Here is a 27363-nt window from a genome sequence, read left to right on the forward strand (position 1 = left end):
AGGAGAGAACCCCAGACTTCCCTCTCCCCAGACACTTCCTCCAGCGGGATCCTGAGGCGTTCCCAGGCCAGCTGAGAGACATAGTCCCTCCAGCGTGTCCTGGGTCTTCCCAGAGGTCTCCCCCCAGTGGGACATTCCTGGAACATTTCTCTAGGTAGGCAGGAGGCATCCAAAACAGATGCCCAAACCACCTCAGCTGACTTCTCTGGATGTGGAGGATCAGCGGCTCTACTCCGAGCTCCTCCCGGGGGACAGAGCTCCTCACCCTATCCATAAGGGTGCGCCTTGCCACCCTGTGAAGGAAACTGATTTCGGCTGCTTGTATCTGAGATCTTGTCCTTTCAGTCATGACCCAAAGCTCATGACCATAGGTGAGAGTAGGAACGTAGATTGACCGGTAAATCGAGAGCTTTGCCTTTCGGCTCAGATCCTTCTGTACCACAACAGACCGATACATCCACCACATTACTGCTGCACCAATCCGCCTGTCAATCTCACGCTCCATCCTTCCCTAACTCGTGAACAAGATACTCGAACTCCTCCGCCTGGGGTAAGGACTTTCCTCCAACCTGGAGATGGCAAACCACCTTTTTCCAGTGGAGCACTATGGCCTCGGACTTAGAGGTACTGATTCTCATCCCCTCAGCTCCACACTCAGCAGCAAACCACCCCAGTGCATGCTGAAGGTCCATGTCTGATGAAGCCAACAGAACAACATCATCTGCGCATAACAGAGATAAAATCCTGTCATCCCTGAACCGGACCCCCTCCAGCCCAAGGCTGTGCTTTATAATTCTGTCCTTAAAAATTATGAGCAGAGTTAGTGACAAAGGGCAGCCCTGCCAGAGTCCAACATGCACTGGAAACAAGTCTGACTTATCTCCGGCAATAAGAACCAAACTCCTACTCTGTTCATACAGGGACGAGACGGCCTTTAACACAGCGCCTCTGAACCCAAACTCCCACAGAATGCCACAAGGGTCATGGTCGAATGCCTTCTCCAAGTCCACAAAATATTTCTTATTTTGCATGTATAAAGGAGCATAATAGGTCACCTTTAAAGACACAAACTCAAGTCATGTAGTCTGAACAGCTCAGCAATCTGTCGTTGTTTAAAGTCATGCAGTGTGAACTGGGCTTTATGTGCACTCCTGTATATAACACAGCCATATTGTGACTTTGTGTCAGATGTGGACGAGTGTTCAGAAAGCCCTCATGTCTGCGGAGCGTTCGCTATCTGCAGTAATCAGCCGGGGAGTTTCCGCTGTGAGTGTCTGGACGGGTTTCAGTTTGCTGCAGACGGACGGACTTGTGTTGGTAAGAGTCCTCATGTGTGTCTGATGCGATTGTTCTTAGTGTGTGTGGAAGAGTGCAAGGGTTTAATTAGTGCGATTGAAATATTTTAAGATATTGAAGAAATGGATACACACTGTAAAGAAAGTTATAAGTTGACTTTTCTTTGAGCAGGTAAACCCATTGCCTTCAAATTTGTAAGTAAACGAGCTGTGCATAATTATTAAAATTAAGTTCAATCAACTGAACAGTTCCAAGTTACAATGAGTTTACCTTTTTACTCCAATAAATGCACTCAATGGTGGGATAAATGTGGGTTTCTGTGCATGCAGTTTCCGTGTGGGCCTGGTTATTATTGGTCATCATTATCAGTTAAAAACCCATATTGGTGCATCACTAATAGTGTTGACGGTGTGTGTTTAGAAACCGAGCGTCCTGTGGATCACTGTCAGAGAGGAACACACGACTGCGACGCTCCAGAAAGAGCCAGATGCAGATACACCGGCGCCTCGTCCTACATCTGCGCATGTCTGACCGGCTTCACTGGAGACGGACGAGTCTGTCACGGTAAACTTTACTCAATACTCCTACTATTACTCGGCCCGTGTTTTGTTTCTATGTTTAGTTTTGCTTAGTTGTCATTTGTCTCGCCCTGTCATCAGAGTTTTCACTTAATAATTACCCAAGAATTATGTCGTCTCCACCCCCTCGTCATATGCATATATTGATTTTCCTTTGGCTTAGTCCATTATTCATCAGGGGTCCCCACAGCGGAATGAACCGCCAACTATTCCAGTATATGTTTTTCACAGCGGATGCCCTTCCAGCTGTAACCCAGTACTGGAAAACACCCATACACTCTCACATACACACACACACACACTCATACATTCATTCATTCATTTTCTTTTCGGCTTAGTCCCTATATTAATCAGGGGTCGCCACGGCAGAATGAACCGCCAACTAATCCAGTATATGTTTTACACAGCAGATGCCCTTCCAGCTGCAACCCAGTACTGGAAAACACCCATACACTCCCACATTCACACACACACACTCATACATTCATTCATTCATTCATTTTTCTTCCGCGTAATCCCTTATTAATCAGGGGTCGCCACGGCAGAATGAACCGCCAACTACTCCAACATATGTTTTACACAGCAGATGCCCTTCCAGCTGCAACCCAGTACTGGAAAACACCCATACACTCTTGCATTCACACACACACACACTCATACATTCATTCATTCATTGATTTTCCTTCGGCGTAATCCCTTATTAATCAGGGGTCGCCACGGCAGAATGAACCGCCAACTACTCCAGCATATGTTTTACACAGCAGATGCCCTTCCAGCCGCAACCCAGTACTGGAAAACACCCATACACTCACAATCACACACACTCATACATTCATTCATTCAATCATTTTCTTTTCAGCTTAGTCCCTTTAATAATCAGGAGTCGCCACAGCAGAATGAACCGCCAACAATTCCAGTATATGTTTTACACAGTGGATGCCCTTCCAGCTGTAACCCAGTACTGGGAAACGCCCAAACACTCTCACATTCGCACACACTCATACATTCATTTTCTTTTTCAGCTTAGTCCTTTTAATAATCAGGGGTCACCACAGCGGAATGAACCGATAACTACTCCAGCATATGTTTTACACAGCGTATGCCCTTCCAGCTGTAACCTAGTACTGGAAAACACCCAAACACTCTCACATTCACACACTCATACATTCATTCATTCATTTATTTTCTTTTCAGCTTAGTCCCTTTAATAGTCAGGGGTCGCCACAGCAGAATGAACCGCCAACTATTCCAGCAAATGTTTTACACAGCGTATGCCCTTCCAGCTGTAACCCAGTACTGGAAAACACCCATACACTCTCACATTCACACACTCATACATTCATTTTCTTTTGCGGCTTAGTCCTTTTAATAATCAGGGGTCGCCACAGCGGAATGAACCGTCAAATATGCCCTTCCAGCTGTAACCCAGTACTAGGAAACACCCAAACACTCTCACATTCACACACACACACACTAATTCATTCATTTATTCATTTTCTTTTCAGCTTAGTCCCTGGGAAATACCCATACACACTCATTCACACACACACACACACACACACACACACACACACACTCATACACTATGACCAGTTTAGTTGATCAATCCCCCCATAGCGCATGTGTTTGGACTGTGAGGGAAACCGGAGCACCCTGAGTCCGTCTGTAGGTTTTGTCAGTGTAATGTGAGACTCAGCAGACAGCAGGGCCTCTGGAGACAGGAAGTGCTGTGATGTGGACAGGAAGTGCTGGAGCCGCTCCTCCACAGCTGCACGGGTCATTTATCAGTGCTGTTCGCCTCCTGGCCTGATCATGTCTGAAAGTGGAGCAGATTTCCCCTCACACCCCGAGTGTTTCTTCCAGTTCCAGCTTTAAACACACAGCAGATGTGCATTCCTGCATATACAGCGCTGTATCATGACTCAACACTGGACACAGCTGAACACAACTTTAGCATTTTATTCTGTTTCAAATACTTTCAGCTACTCCACTAGAGCTGTAGCTAGACGCCGATTTCGTGGCTGAAATCTGTTTTTATATACAAGTGCAATCATGTGGAGTAAATTACCAAAATCCATCAAGAAATTAAAAGACTTAAAGGGGAAATGAAGCACTCAGTCAGGTTTACCTTTTTTGTACAATGGATTCCACTGAAAATATAATAAACAAACTCGATTAATGTAAGCATCTAGGCGAAAGTGGCATGTTTTACTATAGATTTTAGACCTAGGACGCCACCATCTTGAAATGCTGCTGTGTCTGACGTCACGGGGTTGGTTTTGTTCCCTCAGCTGAACAGATACAGTGGAAATAATGAAGACTGTAAAGCCTAATGTAACCCTATGTGTGAAGCTGTAGGCGTGGAGCTGCTGCAAATACAAGCATCAGATGTGTGTCTGATGTAAAAGTATAGATATTTATTCTATTTATCTTTTTTTCCCTTTTAATTACCGATCATTTGATGCGCTTTGCTCCACTCTCTGTATTACACTGCCTGACTGCCTGTCTGTGATTGTAGCGGACTGGACAGCCTAACATAACCCAATGCATGAAGTTGTGGACGAGCATCACAGAGCTGGTGCAAATACAACAAATACAAGCATTTAAGTGTCTTAAGTTGTGTATTTTTCTTTTGTTTATACCTTTTGTTTGATGCGCTGTGGTCCAAGATCGCTGGTTCGAGCCTCGGCTGGGTCAGTTGGCATTTCTGTGTGGAGTTTGCATGTGCTCCCCGTGTTCGCGTGGGTTTCCTCCGGGTGTGTGATGGGTTGCAGCAGGAAGGGCATCTGCTGCATAAAATATATGCTGGAATAGTTGGTGGTTCATTCCACTGTGGCGACCCCAGAATAATAACGGGACTAAGCTGAAAACAAAATAAATGAATGAATATGGCACTAGATTGACTCCATAAGAAACAGCACCAACACAACCAAAGGGGAGTCAATGTGAACAGCACACAAGGAGGTTCCATGTTGTAAACCAGTGGTCTCAAACTCAAATTGGCGACGGGCCATTTCAGTGACACGATTCATAGGAGAGCCGTTTTAACATTCAAGCACAAGAAAAAAAGTGAAGTAATTGGTGCATCTCAGGACAACAGGCATGATGTTTATAACTCAAGTATTCCCTGTCACAAACCAACACATCAGCATGTTTCTGCTTCAGACAACTGCTGAAATATATCTGTGGCTGTTTCAAGAGTTCACACTTAGATATTGCTTGACAACTGTAAGCAGATTTGGCATGCTGTCCCGGGAGAGAACCCTGAGCTCGGAGATAGTTGAGCCCAGGGCTCCCGCCAGGTCCATAGAGCATGTGAGGGGAGTACGAGATCAGGTGATTCTCGAGAGCTCCCCTTTTTTGTAAAGGAGAAAAGGAGGAGAAAGGGGTGGATGGGGGGTTTCTTCGGAAAACTAAGATAAGGGAGTAATATCTAGCTAGGCTACTTATAGTGAGTTAGGATAGATCTGATTGGCTAACTAATGAGTGTAGATAGGTGGCCAGCTGCAGTCAATTATATCACGTGCTCCTCTCGAAATTAGTTTAAAAACTTCACTTAAATTAGCATGTTGACATTTAAATAGTCATAATAATGATGATAATAATTATTATTATTCTTTCCCAACCGATTGTTGCTTTACCGAAAGTTTAACAGATAGCGCAAGAACAGCAGAAACATATTGGGTAACTTTAGTGACTTTACTGGCGAGTGTTATTCTCAGTATCTTTCTTTTTTTTGTAAAACTCCAACAAAGATGGGAAAAGTAAGTGTGCATTCACATTAACAATTCATCCAGCAGTAAAATGTAGTTGTCATAGAAATCTTAGTAGGCATATGGAGGAAAATCTATCAAATGAGATCATTTGAATCAAATATTAGCAAAGTTAGCATGTGTTACACTACCAGCATAACTTGTAAGCCACGAAGAAGTGTTTGTTCAACTTGTGAAGTTTATTTATAAACAGATTTGGAGAGGATCACGTGCTTATGATTGTTCACAGCTGTTTCAGCTTTAGCTAATGACTGATTATCCTATCAGACGATCCTTAACTCACTATAAATAACCAGACTTTTCTCATCTCAATATCTTCGTCTTGAAGAAACCCCCCCACCCAGCCCTACTTTCCCTCCTTTCAAACGGGCGTCACGGTGGCCAGTGATTAGCGCTGTTGCCTCACAGCAAGAATGCCCCTGGTTTAATTCCTTTCCAGACCAGACGACATTTCTGTGCGGAGTTTGCTCGTTCTCCCCGTGGTCGCGTGGGTTTTCCCCGGGTCCTCCGGTTTCCTCTCACAGTTCAAAAGCAAGCACTCTAAACAATTTATCCAAAATATTTTCGCTAAACTCTGAGTACACCTTTCAGCATCCATATCTGACACTTAGCTACAACAAGCAAGAGGGGGAGTCATCGAGATCTACCTGAGCTCAAACTCCCCTCTCGCCTTGCAACGGGAGGGAGCCCAGGGCTCGAGGATCTTATAATCTCAGGGGTCTCTTCCGGGACAGCACGCCAAACTAGCTTTATTATCAATCATCAGCTAAGTGTGAACTCTTGAAGATACAGGCAGTATAAAACTGATGATAATCAAACGGTACTTGAATAGTTACAAAAATAGAGCTTTAGTAAAAATAGAGCACGTATGCACATTTATTTACACGTTTAAATCAGCCACAGAAATAATATGCATGCATGTGCGTTACTCTCGACCGCACACTGAGAAAAAACAAAAGTAAAGCTGAAATGCAGAATATTATAGTGCAGTACTTTAAACGTCCAATAGGTGGGGGATCAAAAACAAAGCTGGCCAATCGCGACAGCACTATAATGATAGTGATTCAGTGATAGTGGTTTGGGGGGCCGAGTCTCTATATAAAAATCTTATATTTTTGATGTCAGTTGCGGGCCGGAGGGGGTAGCAGGGCGGGCTGTAAAGTTTGAGACCCCTGTTGTAAACGGTGTCCATGCTGTTTGTATGAGTGTGTTTTCAGCTGTTGTTAATGTGCGGTTCTCGTCCTGCAGATATAGACGAGTGCCAGCCGGGTCGATGCCACAGTGATGCCGTCTGCTTCAACACTCAGGGCTCCTTCAGCTGCCAGTGTCGGCCCGGGTTTACTGGAGACGGCTTCAGCTGCACTCCTGGAGCCGGTGGGTGGACTAGAGTAAAATTATAGTAAACGTTCTGCTGAAAATATAAAAGAGCAGGGCTATCAGTCATTTAGGGTGGGGTTTTAGTTATTTAGGGCGGAGCTATCAGTCATTTAGGGTGGGGTTTTTAGTTATTTAGGGCGGAGCTATCAGTCATTTAGGGTGGGGTTTTTAGTTATTTAGGGCGGAGCTATCAGTCATTTAGGGCATAGCTATCAGTGCTTTAGGACGGAGCTATCAGTGCTTTAAGCCGAGTTATTGGTCATTATGGGCAGGACTATTAGTGGTTTAAGGTGGAGCTATCAGTCATTTAGGGTGGGGCTATCAGTTATTTAGGGCGGGGCTATCAGTCATTTAGGGCAAAGCTATCAGTGCTTTAGGGTGGAGTTATTGGTCATTATGGGGAGGTCTATTAGTAATTTAAGGTGGAGCTATCAGTCCTTTAGGGCGGGGCTGTCAGTCATTTAGGGAAAAGATATCGGTCCTTTAGGGCAGAGCTATCAGTCTTTAAGGGTGGGGCTGTCAGTCATTTAGGGCAGGGCTATCAGTCATTTAGGGCGGGGCTATCAGTGCGTTAGGGCGGAGTTATTGGTCATTATGGGCAGGGCTATTAGTAATTTAAGGTGGAGCTATCAGTCCTTTAGGGCGGGGCTATCAGTCATTTAGGGAAAAGATATCAGTCCTTTAGGGCGGAGCTATCAGTCTTTAAGGGTGGGGCTGTCAGTCATTTAGGGCGGAGCTATCAGTCCTTTATTGCAGAGCTATCAGTCATTTAGGGCGGGGCTATCAGTCCTTTAGGGCAGGGCTATCAGTCATTTAGAGCGGGGCTATCTGTCCTTAAGGGCAGGGCTATCATTTAGGGCGGAGCTATCAGTCATTTAGAGTAGGGCTATTAGTCATTTAAGGTGGAGCTATCAGTTATTTAGGGCGAGGCTATCAGTCCACTAGGGAGGAGCTATTCGTTTTTTTTAGGGCGGAGCTATCAATGGGTGTCTCGTTTCTGCTCTGTATCCATTTGTCAATCTTCCTCCTTTTTTTTGCAACCCTCCCTGTCTTTCAACAATCCAATCGATTCCCAAAGAACTAAATCCTGCACCACCTGCAACATTTGTTTCACATTTATGGACAGTATCAAATGGATGTACGTCATGATAGAGGAAAAAAAACAATCTTAACTTTGTTTTGTGGCGACTTTAAATCAAAAACCTTTTCCCTAAATTTGAGTGCTCCCCCACTTTTCAAAAAAAGTTACACCCATGGTTTTTGGTCACCTACATTTTGCATCATTAAACCAATAAACTATTTGACTTCATTAAACCATTATTAAAGCATTTGACTTTTGCCTTAATAAACTCCTAATTTGCTGCTTATTAATAGTCATTCATGTATTGGTCAGGCTTAGATAAATAACTGGAGCACACTGGAGAAAACTCTGCATTTGTTTCTGTGTGTGTTTTCTTTCTCCCACTCGTTTCTCATGGCTGTGTGTGTGTGTGTGTGTGTGTGCTTGTTTGTAATGCTCAGATAAGAAACACTGATTGTCATTAGTCTGAGTGTTTTCCTTCCTCCTCAGGTTGGGGGTTTTCTGGGGCTGGTTTACATTATCATATGGTTCTCATACAGCCGTTGGGTCTCGACACGCCTGTTCACAGTCAGCAGACAGGAATGTGTTTTATTTACTGTACTGATCATCTGCAGCACCGCCATACTGGCACAATATTACACCTGCTTAACTAGGATTATTATATATGAGGACATAAGAAAATCATGCACACAGTGTATTTGGGCACAAAATAATAGATGAATATATAAAGCTGAGGTCAGAATTATTAGCCCACCTTTGATTTTTTAGATTTTTGTTTTTATATTTCCAAAATGATGTGTAACAGAGCAGGGAAATTTTCACGGTATGTCTGATAATATTTTTTCTTCAGGAGAAAGTATTAGTTGTTTTATTTTGGTTAGAATAAAAGCAGTTTTTAATTTTTTAAGACCATTTTAAAGTCAATATTATTAGCCCCTTTAGGCTATACATCATTTTAAAAATAGTCTACAGAACAACCCATCATCATACAATGACTTGCCTAATTACCCTAACCTGCCTAGTTACCCTAATTAACCTAGTTAAGCCTTTAAATGTCACTTTAAGCTGTATAGAAGTGTCTTGAAGAATATCTAGTCTAATATTATTTACTGTCATCATGACAAAGAGAAAATAAATCAGTTATTAGAGATGAGTTATTAACACTATTATGATTAGAAATGTGTTGAGAAAATGTGTGTGTGTGTGTTTCAATGTTTAAAAAAAGCAAAGATGCATTAATGTGTTCAAAATTACAGTAAAAACTAATAAAAATAGCAGTTTTCCAAAAATCCCATTTGTTTGTGGGATGTTAAGCTTCATTACTCCAGTCTTCAGTCACACGATCCTTCAGAAATCAGTATAATTGGATGATTGATTGGATGAGGATCAACAAATATTTTTGGCTATTATTAATATTGAAAACACTTGTGCTGCTGCTTATTTTTTCAGAATCTGATGCATTTGATTTATTTGATGTATATATAAATGCTCACCTAAACACTAAACACTTTATAAAAATATGCTATAAGTTGTATTTTTCATGTCAAATTTTGAGATTAAATATCTTGCCATTTTAATTTCTCAAATAACAATCAGCATGTTAAACCATAAACATACATTGGTGGGTAAGTGGGTGGGTGTGTGTGTGTGTGTGTGTGTGTGTGTGTGTGTGTGTGTGTGTGTGTGTGTGTTTGACAAAAGCATGTCATTCTCCTAATTTGAGGGCAGATGTCAGCCTCTGACGCCGTGAAAATTACAGCCTCATCCTGTCCATCCGGTCAAAATAATCATCCTGTTTAATAATTAACAGGTAAAAAAAATGCTAAAATGAAAGTCACTACAACAAATGCTGATGTGGTGTTTGTTTCACTGCAAAAAGGGAAGAATGAAAATAATATGAGGACAAAAATTGATAAAGAAAATACTTAAAAAAAAAAAAAAGGAAACAAATGCTGTAATAGCATATCAGTTATTCTAAAGTAGCACTGATGAAAACGTTTTCTGTGGAATAACATGCGCTGGCAAATATAAAATTACTTTTATATAAAAGCAATTCAAATTAAATTATAAAAAATTCATTTATTTTAAATGATAAATTATTACTTAAATTATATATATATATATATATATATATATATATATATATATATATATATATATATATATATATATATATATATATCCTGCATTTGATATCACCATTTGTTGTATAATTATTATTGTATAATTTTTGTGTTATTTTATTATTTGCCATTTTTAAGTCTATGCACCTTAGATTGAAACTGCTATGCATTTTATTTTGTAGGATATTTTGATCAATTAAAACCTAAAATAACAGCATTTATTTGATATGTAAAAATATTACTATATGTATTTTGTTTGAAAATAGTGCCCTTGTTCACTTGAAGTCAATTTATTGTAATAATATTTTTAACAAATAGAAAAATATGACCTAAATGTGCATTAAGATGAAATATATATTTAAAAATATTCATTAATATGTGGGGCGACACGGTGGCTCAGTGGTTAGCACTGTGGTCGCACAGCAGGAAGGCTGCAGGTTCGAGTCCCGACTGGGTCAGTTGGAGTTCCTGTGTGGAGTTTAATAGGGAAAATAGTTCATCAATAGGGGAATTGATGAACTAAACTGGCCGTGTGTATGTGTATGACTGTGTGTGGATGTTTCCCAGTACTGGGTTGCAGCTGGAAGGGCATCCGCTGTGTAAAACATAGTGACCCCTGATAAATAAGGGACTAAGCTGAAGGAAAATGAATGAATGAATATACTGTAATATAATAAAAAAATATCCTAAAAACTTAGCCTCATGCTCTTTGTACAGTAAATCTTATATCATAGATCTTGTATGGTGGCCCTGTGTGTGTGTGTGTGTGTGTGTGTGTGTGTGTGTGTGTGTGTGTGTGTGTGGAGACAGATCACATTGATCATCTGCTCCAGATGTCCCCGCAGTGTCAGCAGATGCTCTTCCCGGAGGCCCCAGGGCCCCTAAACCAGACAGACAGAACACAGAGCTTGTTTTTAAAGTTACGACACGTCACATGATCAAACCAGTCAGGAAAATGATGTATACTACAGGGCTGTTGAATGGTTGATTCTGATTGGCTGAGGACAAGTTTGAGGAGCTTTTCCCCTAATTTATTATAGGGTATATGCCGAGCTAGTGTTTTTCCCATACTGATAAGCTTCCGGAGACCGGTTATTGTGAGTTTTTTTCCATCTTACACAGTTTCTTTTACAGCATCAATGTTGTAATGTAATTAAAACACAATCAGTTAAACAGACTTCGGCAGGCATTTAGTTGCTCAAGTGTAAAACGAGACAAAAAGCAGTTTACACGCAAGCGTCCGTCAGAATAAGCAGGCTAGCGCAGAAGCTCCATTGAATATAGTGGGGTAAAATAAATGCTCAAATTATAAAGACATGGCGGGGGGAAATGTTATTTAATGCAGTGCAATCTGAGAAACTGGCCACGCCCACTGTTTTCTCATTTAATATTGTGTTTCTCTGGGAACTGCATCTCAAAACAACTTTAAAGGGCCATGAGACCCCCTCGTTTCAGCAGGGTGTTTTCACACCTCTACTTTGGAAAAAGTCTGAAAAGTGGGCGTGTCCAGCTCTGTTTAGGGGGAGTGTCGGAGGAACTAAAGTGGGATGGTGTGGGAGTGTCTATTTGGGCACGCGCGAGTTTCAGAGTCAAAACACACACACACACACACAAGGGAGAAAGTGACTGTGTTTACATGGACATCTGTGGTCGAATTATTTGCCAAATGATTAAATGGTGGACTTTAACTGCAGTTTGGCTCTTTCATTCAGGGAATTCATTCATGCCCCTCGCGACAAACGAGATATTTGATTCGAGGATCTGCTCTAAGTGTGTATTTTTCATGCAATGTTTGATACCGCACGGCGAATGAGAGAAAAAAAAACCCTCCGCATTTCCCGGAAACTTAGATGCACACGGCAGGTAGTGTCAGAAAGCCGCGTGTGTTATTCCGGTCACTAAATGCGGTGAAAATCCTACACAAGGTTAAAGTTTGGTTGTGGTGCTAACATGTTTACACTCGGTGCAATAGTTAGTTCGATACGAACAAACTGAATAAACAAAGAGCAAATCTGTAGAGACAGGACGATCACCAGCAACTAGAGCCGCGTCTGTATTAAGAGGAGACTAAAGCGAATCCGGATCTCAGCGTTTGCAGATGAGAACAGCTCTCAGGTAAACAATAATCCTCCTTAGACACGTAAGTTATTGTTGTGGAGCGTCGCGTACACTGTTAATCCACACGTGACTCCAGCTGCGCTCTCACAGAGAGAAAATGAAAACAAAACTTCACTGCAGCAAACTATAAAAGCAACACTTCACGCTTGTTTCGCCAACACAACGTGGCGTCTCTGTCGTCTAAACACCGTGACAGTAATGAATATTAATGAGGTTGCACAATAGAGCGCGCTGATTGGTTTGAACCAAGCTTTACTCATGCATTAATGCAGCACACTGTAAGACGTAATAAGACTCACTCTGGCACAGACGTCCAGTCTGCACGCTGGAATACACGCTATTATCTCATGACCGTGACGCAGCTTCAACAATTAGTTTCAAACAGGAAGAACGAATTTGCTTGAAATAACGCAAAAACAACCAATTTACACTTTTTAGTGAAATATAGGTGTCCTAATAGTGTTTTTAGCAGTGTGGGACACATATACCACTGTCAACAGCTCAACACACGTGTACTGGTGTTTCGTGACCCTTTAAAAAAACCCGACTTTAACATCTGTGTTTGTTTGTTTCAGCGGTTGAGCAGACGGCGTGTGAGCAGCACAGAGAGTCCGCCCTATCCTCCTCCTCCTCCGGTGGTGGGTTCTTCCTCTTCCGCCCGCGGCCAATCGTGGGTCAGTTTGTGCCCAGCTGTGATCAGTACGGTGCGTATGAGCCCACGCAGTGTCACGCCAGTGTGGGTCAGTGCTGGTGTGTTGACAAGGCTGGACAGGAGATTCCTGGATCCAGAGCTGAAGCTGGAAGCAGACCGCTGTGTAAGAGACACACACACATATATACACAAATACACACACACAAACATATACACACATGTTAAGTCTGTAGAGTAAGTTTTGAATTGAGTCGTGTGCTCATAAACCACCTCAACATTGCAATACCTCAATCATTACCATGTCTTTACATTTATATTTACATATATGTCATTATATTTAAAAATAAAGCCTGGAATATTTTAATATTAATAAGCCCCTCCCTCTTTAAATAGGCATTGATCATAATGTGGCTCCACCCCTCATTGGCCCCACCCCCCGCTCTGATATCGGCCCTCTGACGCCTGGAGCAAACCTGCTGTTCGCTCAGAGTGGGAGAATCGACCACATTCCTCTGGAGGGAAACCGCATGAGCAAAGAACAGGCCAAAACCGTCCTGCACGTCCCCGTGAGTTCACCACACACACCGTACTATACACACAAAATATGAGAAACCGTCCTGCACGTTACCGCGAGTTCACCACATACACGTTTATTTTTTATAAGTTTAATATAATTTATTACGTTTTCGCCTGGGCGTCACGGTGACGCAGTGGGTTGCAAAATCGCCTCACAGCAAGAAGGTCACTGGTTGCGCCTCGGCTGGGTCAGTTAGTGTTTCTGTGTGGACTTTGCATGTTCTCCTGGTGTTGGCGTGGGTTTTCTCCTGGTGCTCCGGTTTCCCTCACTGTCCAAACACATGCGCTATAGGGAAATTGGGTAAGCTAAATTGTCCGTAGTGTCTGAGTGTGTATGGGTGTTTCCCAGAGATGGGTTGCAGCTGTAAGGGCATCCACTAAATAAAAATGTGCTGGATAAGTTGGAAAATGTTAATATCTCAATGCATCAAAGCAAACACGCACATAACACAACAGGCCACGCCTCCTTTCAGATATATCCACTACTATTACTAGACACGCCCTGATTACTGCTGATTGGCTCTAGGTGTGTTTTGGGAATTGAGTGTGAATGTGAGTGTGTATGGGTGTTTTCCAGTACTAGGTTGAAGCTGGAAGGGTATCCGGTGTGTAAAACATATGCTGGAATAGTTGGTGGTTCATTCCACTGTGGCGACCCCTGATTAATAAAGGGACTAAGCTGAAAAGAAAATGAAGGAATTAAAGTTTGTTTTGTGGCAAATATATATTAATTAAAATTCTAAGATTTTGTTTTTGATGTTTATAAAAAAATAAAAATAAAAGAAGATTTGTGATTTTGGATTTTCAGAAAAATGCTGTTCTGTTTATTACAATATTATTAAATTAAAATAATTGTTAAATTTTAAATATTAAATAATGAAATCTTTAAATAAAGTCAAACTTTGTTCAAAACAAAAACGGTTCACTTTAATGTTGTAAGATAAATTTTTCTCTGGGGAAATACTTCATCATTTCGGATTTATTCTATTAGTTTTTATAGAAAAGGATTTTAACAGCTTTAAGCCAGATTTAATTAAATATTCAATAAAATATACGTTTTTTATTTTTGATTATATTGCTTATTTATTTAATTTAATGAATTTATTTATTTATTTAATTTTTTTTTTTTTTTTTTTTTGGACAAGTTTAATAAAATTGAGTGATTTTGTCTGCTTACAGCATAAGCAAATATCTATCAGTGGAATCACAAAAATAAACCTAATTCAATACAATTTGTGTTATTATTGTCCTACTGGCATGATTTTTTAATTATTATTATTGGAATAACTATATTACCTATTAATGGACTCAATTTTGATAGACATCAGAAAAGACTCAATATCGTGAGTCATTTAGCTTTTCTTTTATTTATTTTGTGATTTTAAGAATGTTGACACGTTTGTGCTGGAAAACAAGACAAAAACACAGAGGAGAAACATTGATCTTTCCACCATATGACAGTAAATTGCTGTAAATGAATCCAGAAACTGTGGCTTTGAATTCTTCATCACAGAAATGCAGAAAAACCTCAATTTACAGCTCTTGTAAGCCGCTGACAGACACGAGAGAGAGTCAGTAAACAAGAGCTCATGTGTGGAGGATCATTCACACTCAAACACATATTCATATTTATATAATGGAGCTTATTCAGTAAAAAAACCTCTTTACTATTGACTTCAATCATGTAAAAAATTTTTAAAAGAAAGTGAATTTTGTTTTGTTATTTATTTCTGTTTTGCTCCCATGTTTTGGCCCATTTCAACATGTTTTTGGTATGTAGCTGCTATTATGTCTTTATCCAGTTAAACTCTGCTCTTATTTGGGGATTTCCGCCTGGATTTTGCCTACCCAAATTTAAAGGCTTCCCAAATCCACATGCAGAGGTTTAAATGCAAAAATTTGGTATCATTTTAAAGAAAACCCTTTGAATTTTCATAAAACACTATTAAAAGTGTTTAAAATATCTGTATATGTTGTCTGTGTTATAATAAACACCTAAAAAAGTGTTCAGATTTGAAAGTGTACCTTGTAGGTTGTGTGTGGTCTAGCGTGCTGTAATTAATGTTGGTGGTTCCTGCACATGTCTGTAATCATAGGAAAACAGAAAAATGTCTCCACCATAATCTATGCAGAAGTTATTGTATTCCAGCTGATGAGAGGTGCTGTACAAGCCACAGGGAGCGATCATTGTTTTCATATTTCACTATTCTTTAGTTTGATCAAACATAATTCACTGTGTTTGGAGCACGTCAGACATATAAAAGGATTACTTATGCACATCAGCTCAAAAACAGAGGAGAATGGCCCTGAAGCACACAGCATAAGGTAAGAGATGACGGCTGACTGTGCTATCTGGGGCTGCTTATTGATCATAAATGTTGTTTTCACTTCTGCATTATGGAAACACCAAGATTCATTCAGCAACTGTTTGATATGTGAATATAATTCAGTAAAAAGAATGTTAGAACCGTATGAGCACCGGCAAGAGCTTTCATTTGAGCTTTAACTTGTACATGTGTCATATGAAAAATATGAAAATCAACCCATGTTCAATACCCAGCTCGGGTATCCGAAACACTGTGTATTTAAGTGTAAATAACTTCTGTACAGTAGAATGAAAAACCAAAGTGATGCAGATGTGCATAAAATAGAGATTCTACTCTTTCAAACAAAACCACTTACTGGGGTCTGGTGCAACGCTAGCCCTTTAAATCTTAAAGTGAAAGTCGATGACATCAGCGGAGTTTAACTGGTTGTGTGATTATTAATTTTCTTTACTTAAGATAACTTGTTTTATTTGTTTGATTGATATACAATTATAATATTTTATATATCATTTAAAATATATTTATTTATTCAGACATTTTCTGCTTGTCTTATTTTGCACTTTTAGTTTGTATATTTGCATTTTGCATATTTGTATTTGCAAATACATTTATTTATTTATTTATTTATTTATTTATTTATTCTTTAATTTTTAATGTTTTGCCTTTTTAACCTTTTATCCTTTTTCTGACAGTGTAAAATTATAGAACATGAATTTTGGTCAGTGCGTCTATTTAAAATGTTTTATATGTTATAAAATATATAAATAATCTATTCATTTCTTTATGTTTTGTTTGGTTTCTTTCTTCATATAGATCACTCATGATATTACATCAAGTTATGAATAAACAACTTATAAAAAATATAGGGCTCATATATAAAATCTGACTTGTGATGTAAGAGTTAGTTTTAGGTCTTTTTTTAAAACAAAAAGTGTCAATTTTGTTGTCTTTACTTCTTTATTCTTACAATATTAGCATAATAATATTTTATTTCATATTTCACTGCATTCTATTCTCTCTCCTTTGCAATGAAAATGGCGTAGTTAGCTGGTATAAAGCAAAAATGTGCTAAAATAAAATAGTATGATGAAATATTCCTGTAAATAAAGTTGTGAGATGGGGAAGTTATCTGCTGTGTTTTTGTTGATGATGTGTTTTGAAGTGTGCTGCTCCTGTTGTTGTGTGCAGGATAAGGTTGTGATCGCGGTGGCGTTTGACTGTGTGGATCAGATGATCTACTGGTCTGATATCAGCCAACCGGCCATCAGCAGAGTGGCGCTGCAGGGCGGACAGAGCAGCGTACTCATCAGCAGAGGTCAGAAGTACACACGCAAAAAGCTCATTGTTTGTACTATTTTTTTGAGGTACACTTATAATGTATGAAAAGACTTTTCCATCAAAACATGATCATTTTGAGGTACTTGACTATTTTCTATTGTGCTCGGTTTGAGTGGGCGTGGCCAACTGTAGATTCAGAAGTAAACTCCCACTGCTCTGGGGTGCATTTCCCAAACAACGACAAAAGTCACGGCTAAACTATCATAGTCTGATGCATCGTTTGGGAAAAGAACGATGTAGTGATGATGAGTGTTCCCCAAAACCCCTAGTTTTTCTGTCACAGATCCATCATTAAAATCTCTTATTTTAATAGTTTTTTATTTATTTAAATGATCTGCTATGTTATTCATCATTATTTCACATTCATTTTTAATATAGTTGTATTGAATTATTGTGCCTTATATTTATTTTAATGATATTTGCATTTTAAATATTAATAAAAACATAAATATCATATAGTCAATAAATAATTTCAACAAATAAAAATTAGCATTTTCAGAAATTCATCAGTTTTAAGTCATTATGATTGTATTTCCTACAATGTGGGCATCAAATATCCCCACAAGTATAGTAATACCAGTACATTTTGACCATTTTGACCATTTTGGTCTCCATCAGAACAACAGCTCTTTTTTAATTTTTTAAATGTAAAAATGCAGATTGTTTGCTGTGATGGTTTATTTAGGGGGGGAGAGAAAATACAGTACAGTACAGTACAGTAGAAACCTCATTACACCTGTAAAGAAAGATGTACAAGTGTGTGTGTGCTGATTAATGTCTGGACTCTAGTATTGACCTCTGCTGTGTGTTTACCTGCAGATCTGGGCAGTCCTGAAGGAATCGCCATCGATCATCTGTCCAGAAACATGTACTGGACGGACTCAGTGCTGGACCGGATCGAGGTTTCCCGTCTGGATGGCAGTAACAGACGCGTTCTGTTCGACAATGACCTCATAAACCCGCGGCCAATCATCGCAGAGCCTGTCTATGGGTACGAATGTATGACACAGCTAAAACATGCTTAAGTAGAGCAGCGCGAATGTTTAAAATCAGAATCAGAATGAGCTCCAGAATGTGCAAACATACAGAGTACAAACACACACACATCAACACAAGAAGACATTGAAATAAGTGGCAAAAAGAAGTAAACAATAAGATGTAGGGGCCAGGGCTTTCTGTTGCGCATTATTTCCTTAAAGGAATTTAATGGTAAGAGAGGATATCAAACAAATTTTATCATCGGATCAATCAAATCAGTGCATCTGAATTGATTCCGAGCGCTATACTAAACACATGCAGACGAGTGACTTTGGTTTTCCCTGTCCTGCAGTCGTCTGTACTGGGCTGACTGGAACCGAGATGGGCCGAAGATCGAGAGCTCCAGCATGGATGGGACAGAGCGCACGGTTTTGGTGCAGGACGGCCTGAGCCTCCCCAACGGCCTGACCTACGACAGCCAGAGCCAGCTGCTGTGCTGGGCCGACGCTGGTGTGTGCCGTTCTAAAATTATATAATTAAATATATATAATAAAATAATTCATATATATAATAAATCATATATAATAAAATAATTACTCATTTTTGTCATTTAAATATTTGTTAATTATTTTCATATATTATAATTTTTTTGTTTATTATAATTTTTTACATTTAAATGTTAGTTATTTAGGTCACTATTTTGTGTTAATTCTTGATATTTTGATTATATATATTTTTTATAATTTATTTTTATTTTTTTGTAATTATTTTACTGTTTTTTATTTTATAGTTTTTTTTATAGATTTTTTTAGTTTTTCTTTGTTTTTTCTTTATTTAATTATTATAATATTTATTTAATTATTTTATTTAATTATTTATTTTATAGTTTTTAATTTAATTTAAATTATATATATATATATTTTAGATTGTTTTATTATAAAATTATTGTAAAGATTTTATATTTTGTTTAAATTATAGTAATTAATTATATAAATATTTTTATTATTACATTTTAAAAAGTATTAATTACATTAATTACACACACACACACACACACACACATATATATATATATATATATATATATATATATATATATATATATATATATATATATATATATACTTTTATTACCTCATATTTCGATTCTTTTATGTTTTTATGTCAAAATATATTTATTATACAATACATTTTAATTTAGTTTTTTTTATACTCTTCTGCTTTTAGTTGTTTTAAATTATATTTAAATGATCAAATTTTTCATTTTATTCATTTTTTATTTGTGGAACATCTTTTATTATTTGAATTATTTAACAAAATATTTTACAAATGTTTCAGGAACTCGTAAGGTGGAGTGTTTGGATCTGTATTCTCGCGTCAGAAGAAAACTGACCGAAGGGATTCAGTATCCATTCGCCATCGTGTCCTATGGCAGAAACCTCTACTACACCGACTGGAGAAGGTGCGCTCAGAGTCACTAATTCACCTGAAGTGACTCTTATGAATCAGTTCATTTGATGAATCAATCAGTTTGAATCATTGAAATGAATCATTGAAGTGGTTAATGAAAACACCTGATTCCCTGACGATGTTTATTTGACAATGTGCTGTTAAACATGGAAAATCACAAAAGACAAATGAATATTAGTGTATAAAAGTATTAAAAGAAGATCTTTCTTCTCATTGATGAATTTCTTGGAGGAAAATATTGTAAAAATAATTGATAACATGGGCAACATGGGGGCTCAGTTGTTATTACAGCAAGAAGGTCCTGGTTCAAATCCCGGCTGGGTCAGTTGTTGTTTATTTAGTATAATTGTTTTTATTTTTAATTCTTAATGAATGTCTTATTTTGGTTTGTTTTTAAAGTTTTTATTTTAATTTGACATCTATATAATTTGAATTATTATGTTTTATTTAGATTTTTTTTAAAGATTTGTTTTACTTGTATGTAATGATGTAAATAATCAATTATTGATTTTTTTAGAGTTATGATGAAACATTTGTTAATTTTTTTTATTTTATTTTTACGATCATATTAGAAAATTATTCATTTTAATTTTCCATATGCTGTCATTTTTAGGAAGATTGCTTGACTTTGCTATTTGAATTTTGTTTTTAAGTGATTCATTGATTTTTACATTTTTGTGATTATTTTAATTTTAACAAGTGTTTAATTATTTATTTTAAATAGTTTATAATAATTCTTGTTTTATTCTGATTTTAAATTAAATGATTAAACTTTTACATTTTTATATTTTTATATTTTAATTATTCATACTCGTGATGTAATTTTTAGTAAGTGTTTTCTTGATATGGCGATGCAGTGGCGCAGTAGGTAGTGCCGTCGCTGGTTTGAACCTCGGCTCAATTGGCATTTCTGTGTGGAGTTTGCATGTACTCCCTGCATTCGTGTGGGTTTCCCCTACAGTTCAAAGACATGCTGTACAGGTGAATTGGGTAGGCTAAATTGTCCGTTGTGTGTGTGTGTGGATATTTCCCAGAGATGGGTTGCGGCTGAAAGGGCATCCGCTGCGTAAAAACCTGCTGGATAAGTTGGTGATTCAACAACATTCAAGAAAATGAATGAATGAAATATTTCTTGATTTATTTAGCTTTTTTAATTTTTAATTTCAATCTTTTATTCATTTATTTTCTTGTCCGCTTAGTCCCTTTATTAATCTGGGGTCCCCTCAGCGGTACGAACCGCCAACTTATCCAGCACATGTTTTACACCGCGAATGCCCTTCAGCTGCAACCCATCACTAGGAAACACCCATACACACTTAATCACACTCATACACTATGGCTAATTTAGCTTACCCAATCACCTGTACCTCATCTCTTTGAACTTGTGGGGGAACCGGAGCACCCGGAGGAAACCCACACCAACACAGCGAGAACATGCAAACTCCACACAGAAACGCCAACTGACCCAGCTGAGGCTTGAACCAGCGACCTTCTTGCTGTGAGGCGTTTGTGTTACCCACTGCGCCACCGCGTCGCCTTCAATTTTTTATGATTTTTTATATTAAATTGTTTATGAATTTTCATCAGTTGTGTTTTACTTTGACATCAAATTTAATTATTTATTTTTATTATTTATTTAATTAAATTTATTTGACATATTTATTGTTAATTCATTGTATTTGATATGCATTTATATTATTATTATTATTATCGGATGTTTGATTGTGTGTGTTTTTATGGTGTCTCTAGAGAAGCAGTGGTCGCACTGGACCGTCATGATGGGATGGAGGTGGAGGAATTTCTTCCTCAGAGACGTTCACGTACATACGGCATCGCCATCACTTACCCACAATGCCCTGCAGGTCTGAGCTCAGATTTATTGCATCACAAACATTCAAGTTCAGTTCAAGTTTATTTGTAAAGTGCTTTTGCCCCATTGACTTATATTATAAGACAAGTGAAGATATTATAATAAGATATTATAATAACATTATAATCACATTTATTGATTGCAAAGCCGTGACAGCGGATAATCCTGCATTCTTGATTGTTGCTGGTTTTCCCTGTTGGGACAAGGGCAATGTGTCATTTTACTGTTGATCATCAGTCAGCAGTGTGAAGTGTTTTATATGGAGTTTAGTGGAGTAAATCAGCAGCTTATAGTGTGTGTGCAGAAAAACACTTACTGTGAGTACTGGGTTTGTTTAGATTTTCTCAGACATATCAAGATAAGTATGCAAAGGTCTCACTATTTGAAAATCAGCAACAATCAAGAATGCATGATTATATGCTGTCATGGCTTTCGCAATAAAATTGTGAATATAATGGAAGTCAATTGGGCGTAAACAGCACCAACATTTGAACAATACACACGGGTTAATCACATGACTGTAATCCGCAGGTGGAAACTACTGCTCTCGTGATAATGGAGGCTGTTCTCATTTATGTCTGCCACGTCCGGGTGGATTCACCTGCCGCTGTCCCGACGCCAGAGATGCTTCATGTGTCGAAGATGACCAAAACTTCTGAGAACCGAACAGCAGCTCCGTCCCGTCAGGAGGACACAATCAGTACAGTGAGGGAGACTAGAGATTCTAATCTGCCAATAGCAGTGTTTTGCGCTATTGTATTGTTACGTTATTGTTCGTTGTGGTTACTAAGAGACGTCGATCAAATCAGGGATTCCTTTTCCTTAAAATCTTTTAAAAGTACTAAACTGTATGGAAGCTTGTTTCGATCATGGAAGAAAAAACGTAATTGTAAATTCGTAACTCTTTCCTACATTTATAGATTTATATCTTATTAATTTATATCTAGCAATGCTGACTTTTTTCGCTATTACGAATTAATATCTTTCGACTTTTTTCGCAAGTATTTTTTTATATCTTACAATTCTGACATTTTTACAATTACAAGTTTATACCTTGCGCAATTATTACTTTTTTCGCAATTAGAAGTTTATATTTTGCAATTCTGACGTTTTTTTTCAATTATGAGTTTTTATATTGCAACTATTTTTTTTTTTGCAATCCTGAGTCTTTGTCAATTACGAGTTTATGTTACGCAATCCTGACTTTTTTTTTTTTTTTGCAGTTGTAAGCTTATATGCAGTGAGTTTATATGTCGCTATTCTGACTTTTTCGCAATTATGAGTTTATGTTGTAATTCAGACTTTTTCGCAATTGTGAGTTTATACCTCGCAATTCTGACTTTTTCACAATAACAAGTTTATACATCGCAATTTTGACTTTTTCGCAGTTAAGAGTATATATCTCCTAATTCTGACTTTTTATCAGTTACGAGTTTATATCTTGCTATTCTGACTTTTTTGCAATTACGAGTTTATATCTCGCAATTTTACCTTTTCGCAATTACAAGTTTATATATCGCAATTCTGACCTTTTCGCAATTGCGAGTTTATAACTCGCAATTCTGACCTTATCGCCATTACAAGTTTATTTCTCGCAATTCAAATTTTTTGCAATAACGAGTTTATACCTCGCAATTTTAACTTTTTCTCAGTTACGAGTTTATATCTTACAATTTTGACTTTTTCTTAATTATGAGGTTATATCTTGCAATTCTGACTTTTTTCACAATTACGAGTTTATATCTCGCAGTTTTGACTTTTTCTCAGTTACGAGTTTATATCTTACAATTTTGACTTTTTCTTAATTATGAGGTTATATCTTGCAATTCTGACTTTTTTTGCAATTACGAGTTTATATCTCGCAATTATGACTTTTCTCCAATTACAAATTAATATCTCACAATTACCCCTTTTTCTCAGGAAATCGGGCTTTTCACAACTGTAAGTTAATTTTTACGTAATTTTGACTTTTCACAGAATGAGTATATTTTATAATTCTCCCTTTTTTTCCGCAATTACAAGTTTATATCTCCAATGTCTGCCTCATGCGAACTGAGTTTATATCTCACAGTTCTGAGTTTTGCAACGGTATTAACAAAGTCAAATTTCTGCATTTTTATGTGTCTACATGACAGAAACAAGTTTCCATACTTACTCATATTTTTACTTCACATATATAGTTTTCACCTAAGATTTCAATTTTGTTTGCTCATAAAATTCTTTAATGTGAATGTTTTTTAAAGCAGGTAAAATAGTAAATATGTATTATATTAGGAGCCATTTTAATAATATTTAAAAAATATCAATTGTTTATATTATTGGATTTCAACAGCTGATATGACATCTGCGTATATAATGCTGATACATAGCCTATATTATATTGTTTAATTAATGACAAATTAATTACATTTAATTGTTAAACATGATCCACTGATGAAACTATTAATATTTATATATATCAGGATGTCTGTATTGATGCATCCCTACTTAAAACCACAACTTGAAAACATGAATCCAGTTGAGGAGTTTTAGTTGATTAGTTAGTTTAATAAATATGATTTTATAGTAGTTTTTTTATAGGTAAAATATTAATTACAATTATATTTTTATCTGATTTATGAAACACCAAAGATTTTCCTTTTGTTTATTGTAAATATTAAAAGTATATCATCGTTATCCGCACTGTATTTCTGGTGCTCTGGGGCTGAGAGCCCAATTCAGGCCATTTTATGTGACGTTTACATCTGGACGAGACCCTCCTCAACACACATGGGAAATCACACTGATTGTTTACACATTGCATGATGGGAAGTCGGACCGCTGTGTATACAGCTGGACAGAGGATATGAGAGACACTGATCTGTACAGCTGTTCGATTAAAACACATTTTGTAAGAGTTTTGAGTCCTTGTGTTTTATTGTTCCAGACATGTTCAAATGTGACTTACATAACAGCTTTACAAAATATGTTTATTACTGAGAATATTCAGAGCTTTGACCTAATTATTAAAATACACACTTCTCAACAATATTCATTGGTATTGCAGTCAATAAAAGTGCCTTTAAATTAAAATTACAATTAGAATGATAGTGTACAAAAAGTTCTGAAAGGTCTGAAAATTGTCACATTATTATTTTTTGTCTATATAATAATAATTTACTTGAAAATGTTAAGGGGATAACCCATTTCTGATTACTTAATGTTTTTTGGTTAGCATGCTAACATTATCTGGACTTTATTCTGCTAATCCTATCAATTAAATAGAGGAAATATGCCCTAAATTAGGTATTCATACTTAGAACATTTGTAATGAATGGATTCTTGGCCCACCCTGCTGAGAAATCCAGCTTAAACCAGCCTAGGCTTGTCAGCTGGTTTTAGCTGGTTGACCAGGCTGGTTTTAGAGGGGTTTTGACCACTTCCAGGCTGGTTTCCAGCCATTTCGAGCCTGGTTTTAGCTGGTCAGGCTGGGAGATGACCAGCTAAAACCAGCTTGACCAGCCTAGCCAAGCTGGAAGTCCAGTCAAAACCAGCTATATCCAGCTTAAACTAGGCTGGTGGTCAGGCTGGTTTTAGCTGGATTTGGCTGGTCATTTTCCAGCCTGATCAGCTAAGACCATGCTGGAAATAGCTGGAAACCAGCCTAGAAATGGCCAAAACCCCTCTTAAACCAGGCTGGTTGACCAGCTAAAACAAGCCAACCAGCCTAGGCTGGCTTAAGCTGGATTTTTCAGCAGGGCAATGACGGCTAATTACAATAAGTATCAAATGTATGACAATAAAAGCAGGTGTATCGATTAAATAAAAGAAAAATACTCAACATGTTTAACAATAATTTAGAGTATTTGACAGTTTATCAATCATGTTAAGGCGGCAGGCATCAAGTTCTAATTTCATTGGAAGATGTTATTAAGCGGCGCAAAAAGTTCCCGGGCTTATTTATAAATCGGAAGAGAAACACGCTGCGGCTGATCGTTCTCAGCTGTAAACAAAGGTAAACAACGGTGGAATTGGATAATTACAAATAAAAAACAATATTAGTATACATCTATGCAGCAAATGTGCGTTTAAGGAGAAATCTGCTTTGTATTTGTTTATTAAATGGCGTCGCGTACAAATGTGACGTGAACTGACTGGTAAAAATAGCAATGGAAGTGTAAATTAAGGTAAGTGGCGTTTAATCTACTAACTTACATGCTATATATCTATTTAACGTTTCACAAAACTGTTCTAGTTAACATTAAGCGCCGCTTATGACTGTATTTGACTGGTGTGTATTCAGGAAAACAAAAAACGCTGGCTTTTTGTTAACATTACGTGTAAAATAGTAATATGCAGGTGGACATCTGATCTGATAGCTTTGTTTTTGACGAGTCTTTCACTATATTTTAGACTTTCACAAGCATGTCAAATAATCGGTTTCCTGCTGAGGCCCAGCAGCTGTTTGCCTTCACGCTGAGCTGTAATCTCTCTCTCTCTCTCACACACACACACACACAGGAGAGAGAAACTACACGAGTTAACATAACACACACACACACACCAGACAAGATCACACAACACTCACATTTGGAAACCATTCATCTGGTACAAGCATGTGAAAGTCTGAGGTTTTTTCAGTGGACTACAAATGCTCCAGAACATACAGATATGCAAACACACAAATGAAACTTTGTTTATACGTGACCCTGGATCACAGAGATAAGTCATGAGAGTCAATTCTAGGATTTATGCATCATCTGAAAGCTGAATAAATAAGCGTTCCTGTAGTGTGTGGTTTGTTGGGAGATGTGATAATATTTGTCTGAGATACAACTATTGATAATCTGAGCAAAAATTAAACCGTCTAAATTATACTATCTCTGCAATGCATATCACTAATTTAAAGTTAAGCTTTTATCAGTGCTGGTCAAAAAATTAATCATGATTAATAAACAAAATAATACTTTTATCTTAAACTTTTTGACATAATTTAGGTGTGTATGGTGTAGATTTATTAATAACTCATCTCTAATAACTGATTTATTTTATCTTTGCCATTATGACAATCATAATATTAGACTAGATCTTCTTCAAGACACTTCTTTACAGCTTAAAGTGACATTTAAAGGGTAATTGGGTTAACTAGGCAGGTTAGGGTAATTAGGCAAGTTATTGTATAACAATGGTTTGTTCTGTAGACAATCCAAAACTAATAATAATTTTTCGAATAATTCTGACTTAACAGTAAATACACACATGCATGCATGCATTTGAGAAAATGTTTATTTATATATATGTGCACATGACACATATTTAAATTGATATAATTTGTAATATTATGTTTGTTTCAATGTATGCGTGTATCACATATACATCATAAAATATATAGAATACAAACACATCTATTATGTCAAAAACTTTTATTGTGGATGTGATTTAATCACAATTAATCTTTGCCCAGCCCTACATTTTATATATTTACATAAGGAAATGTAGATAATTTTGACTCACACTTTGTATTTTTTGGCTATTTTGATAAATATACCCATGCAACTTTTGGTTTAGTCAAATTTCCAGAATAGTTTTACTATCTTGCAATTTGGACTCACTCTGTAAATTCTGAATTTTTTACTTGTAATTCATAGATCAATTCATAAAACTTTAACTTAAAATTGTAAAAACAATGCCTATGAACATGCAACTGCAACAAAAAATGTTTCAAGTAAAAATGGTAAGGTATAAATTTAAAAAAAAAATATCTAAATTGCAAGATATACATTTAAATTGACTAATACTGTTAAATAAATGAGAAACTGCAAGATAA

The 27363-nt window shown here is 37.3% G+C and overlaps 1 protein-coding gene across 8 annotated transcripts in view; it reads left to right on the forward strand.

Moving 5' to 3' along the window:
* The window catches only part of nid1b (nidogen 1b), a 57957-nt gene extending 33504 nt beyond the window's left edge, over window positions 1–24453 (forward strand). The window contains exons 10-21 of one of the 8 annotated variants that reach the window (XR_015502020.1): window positions 1189–1317; window positions 1717–1860; window positions 6896–7021; window positions 12922–13161; window positions 13392–13564; window positions 17090–17216; window positions 18059–18230; window positions 18570–18727; window positions 19556–19679; window positions 21437–21549; window positions 22089–22395; window positions 23700–24453. Coding sequence is in view for 3 of the 8 variants with exons in the window: in NM_001447096.1 (NP_001434025.1) it covers window positions 1189–1317; window positions 1717–1860; window positions 6896–7021; window positions 12922–13161; window positions 13392–13564; window positions 17090–17216; window positions 18059–18230; window positions 18570–18727; window positions 19556–19679; window positions 21437–21549; window positions 22089–22216 (1634 nt within the window). In the remaining 5 variants the exon portion in view is untranslated. 8 annotated transcript variants of the gene reach the window in all.
* The last annotated feature ends 2910 nt before the right edge of the window (window positions 24454–27363 follow it).

This window comes from Danio rerio, chromosome 11 (assembly GCF_052040795.2).
Source record: "Danio rerio strain M-AB ecotype USA chromosome 11, GRCz13ab, whole genome shotgun sequence".
Classification (NCBI taxonomy): Eukaryota; Metazoa; Chordata; class Actinopteri; order Cypriniformes; family Danionidae; genus Danio; species Danio rerio.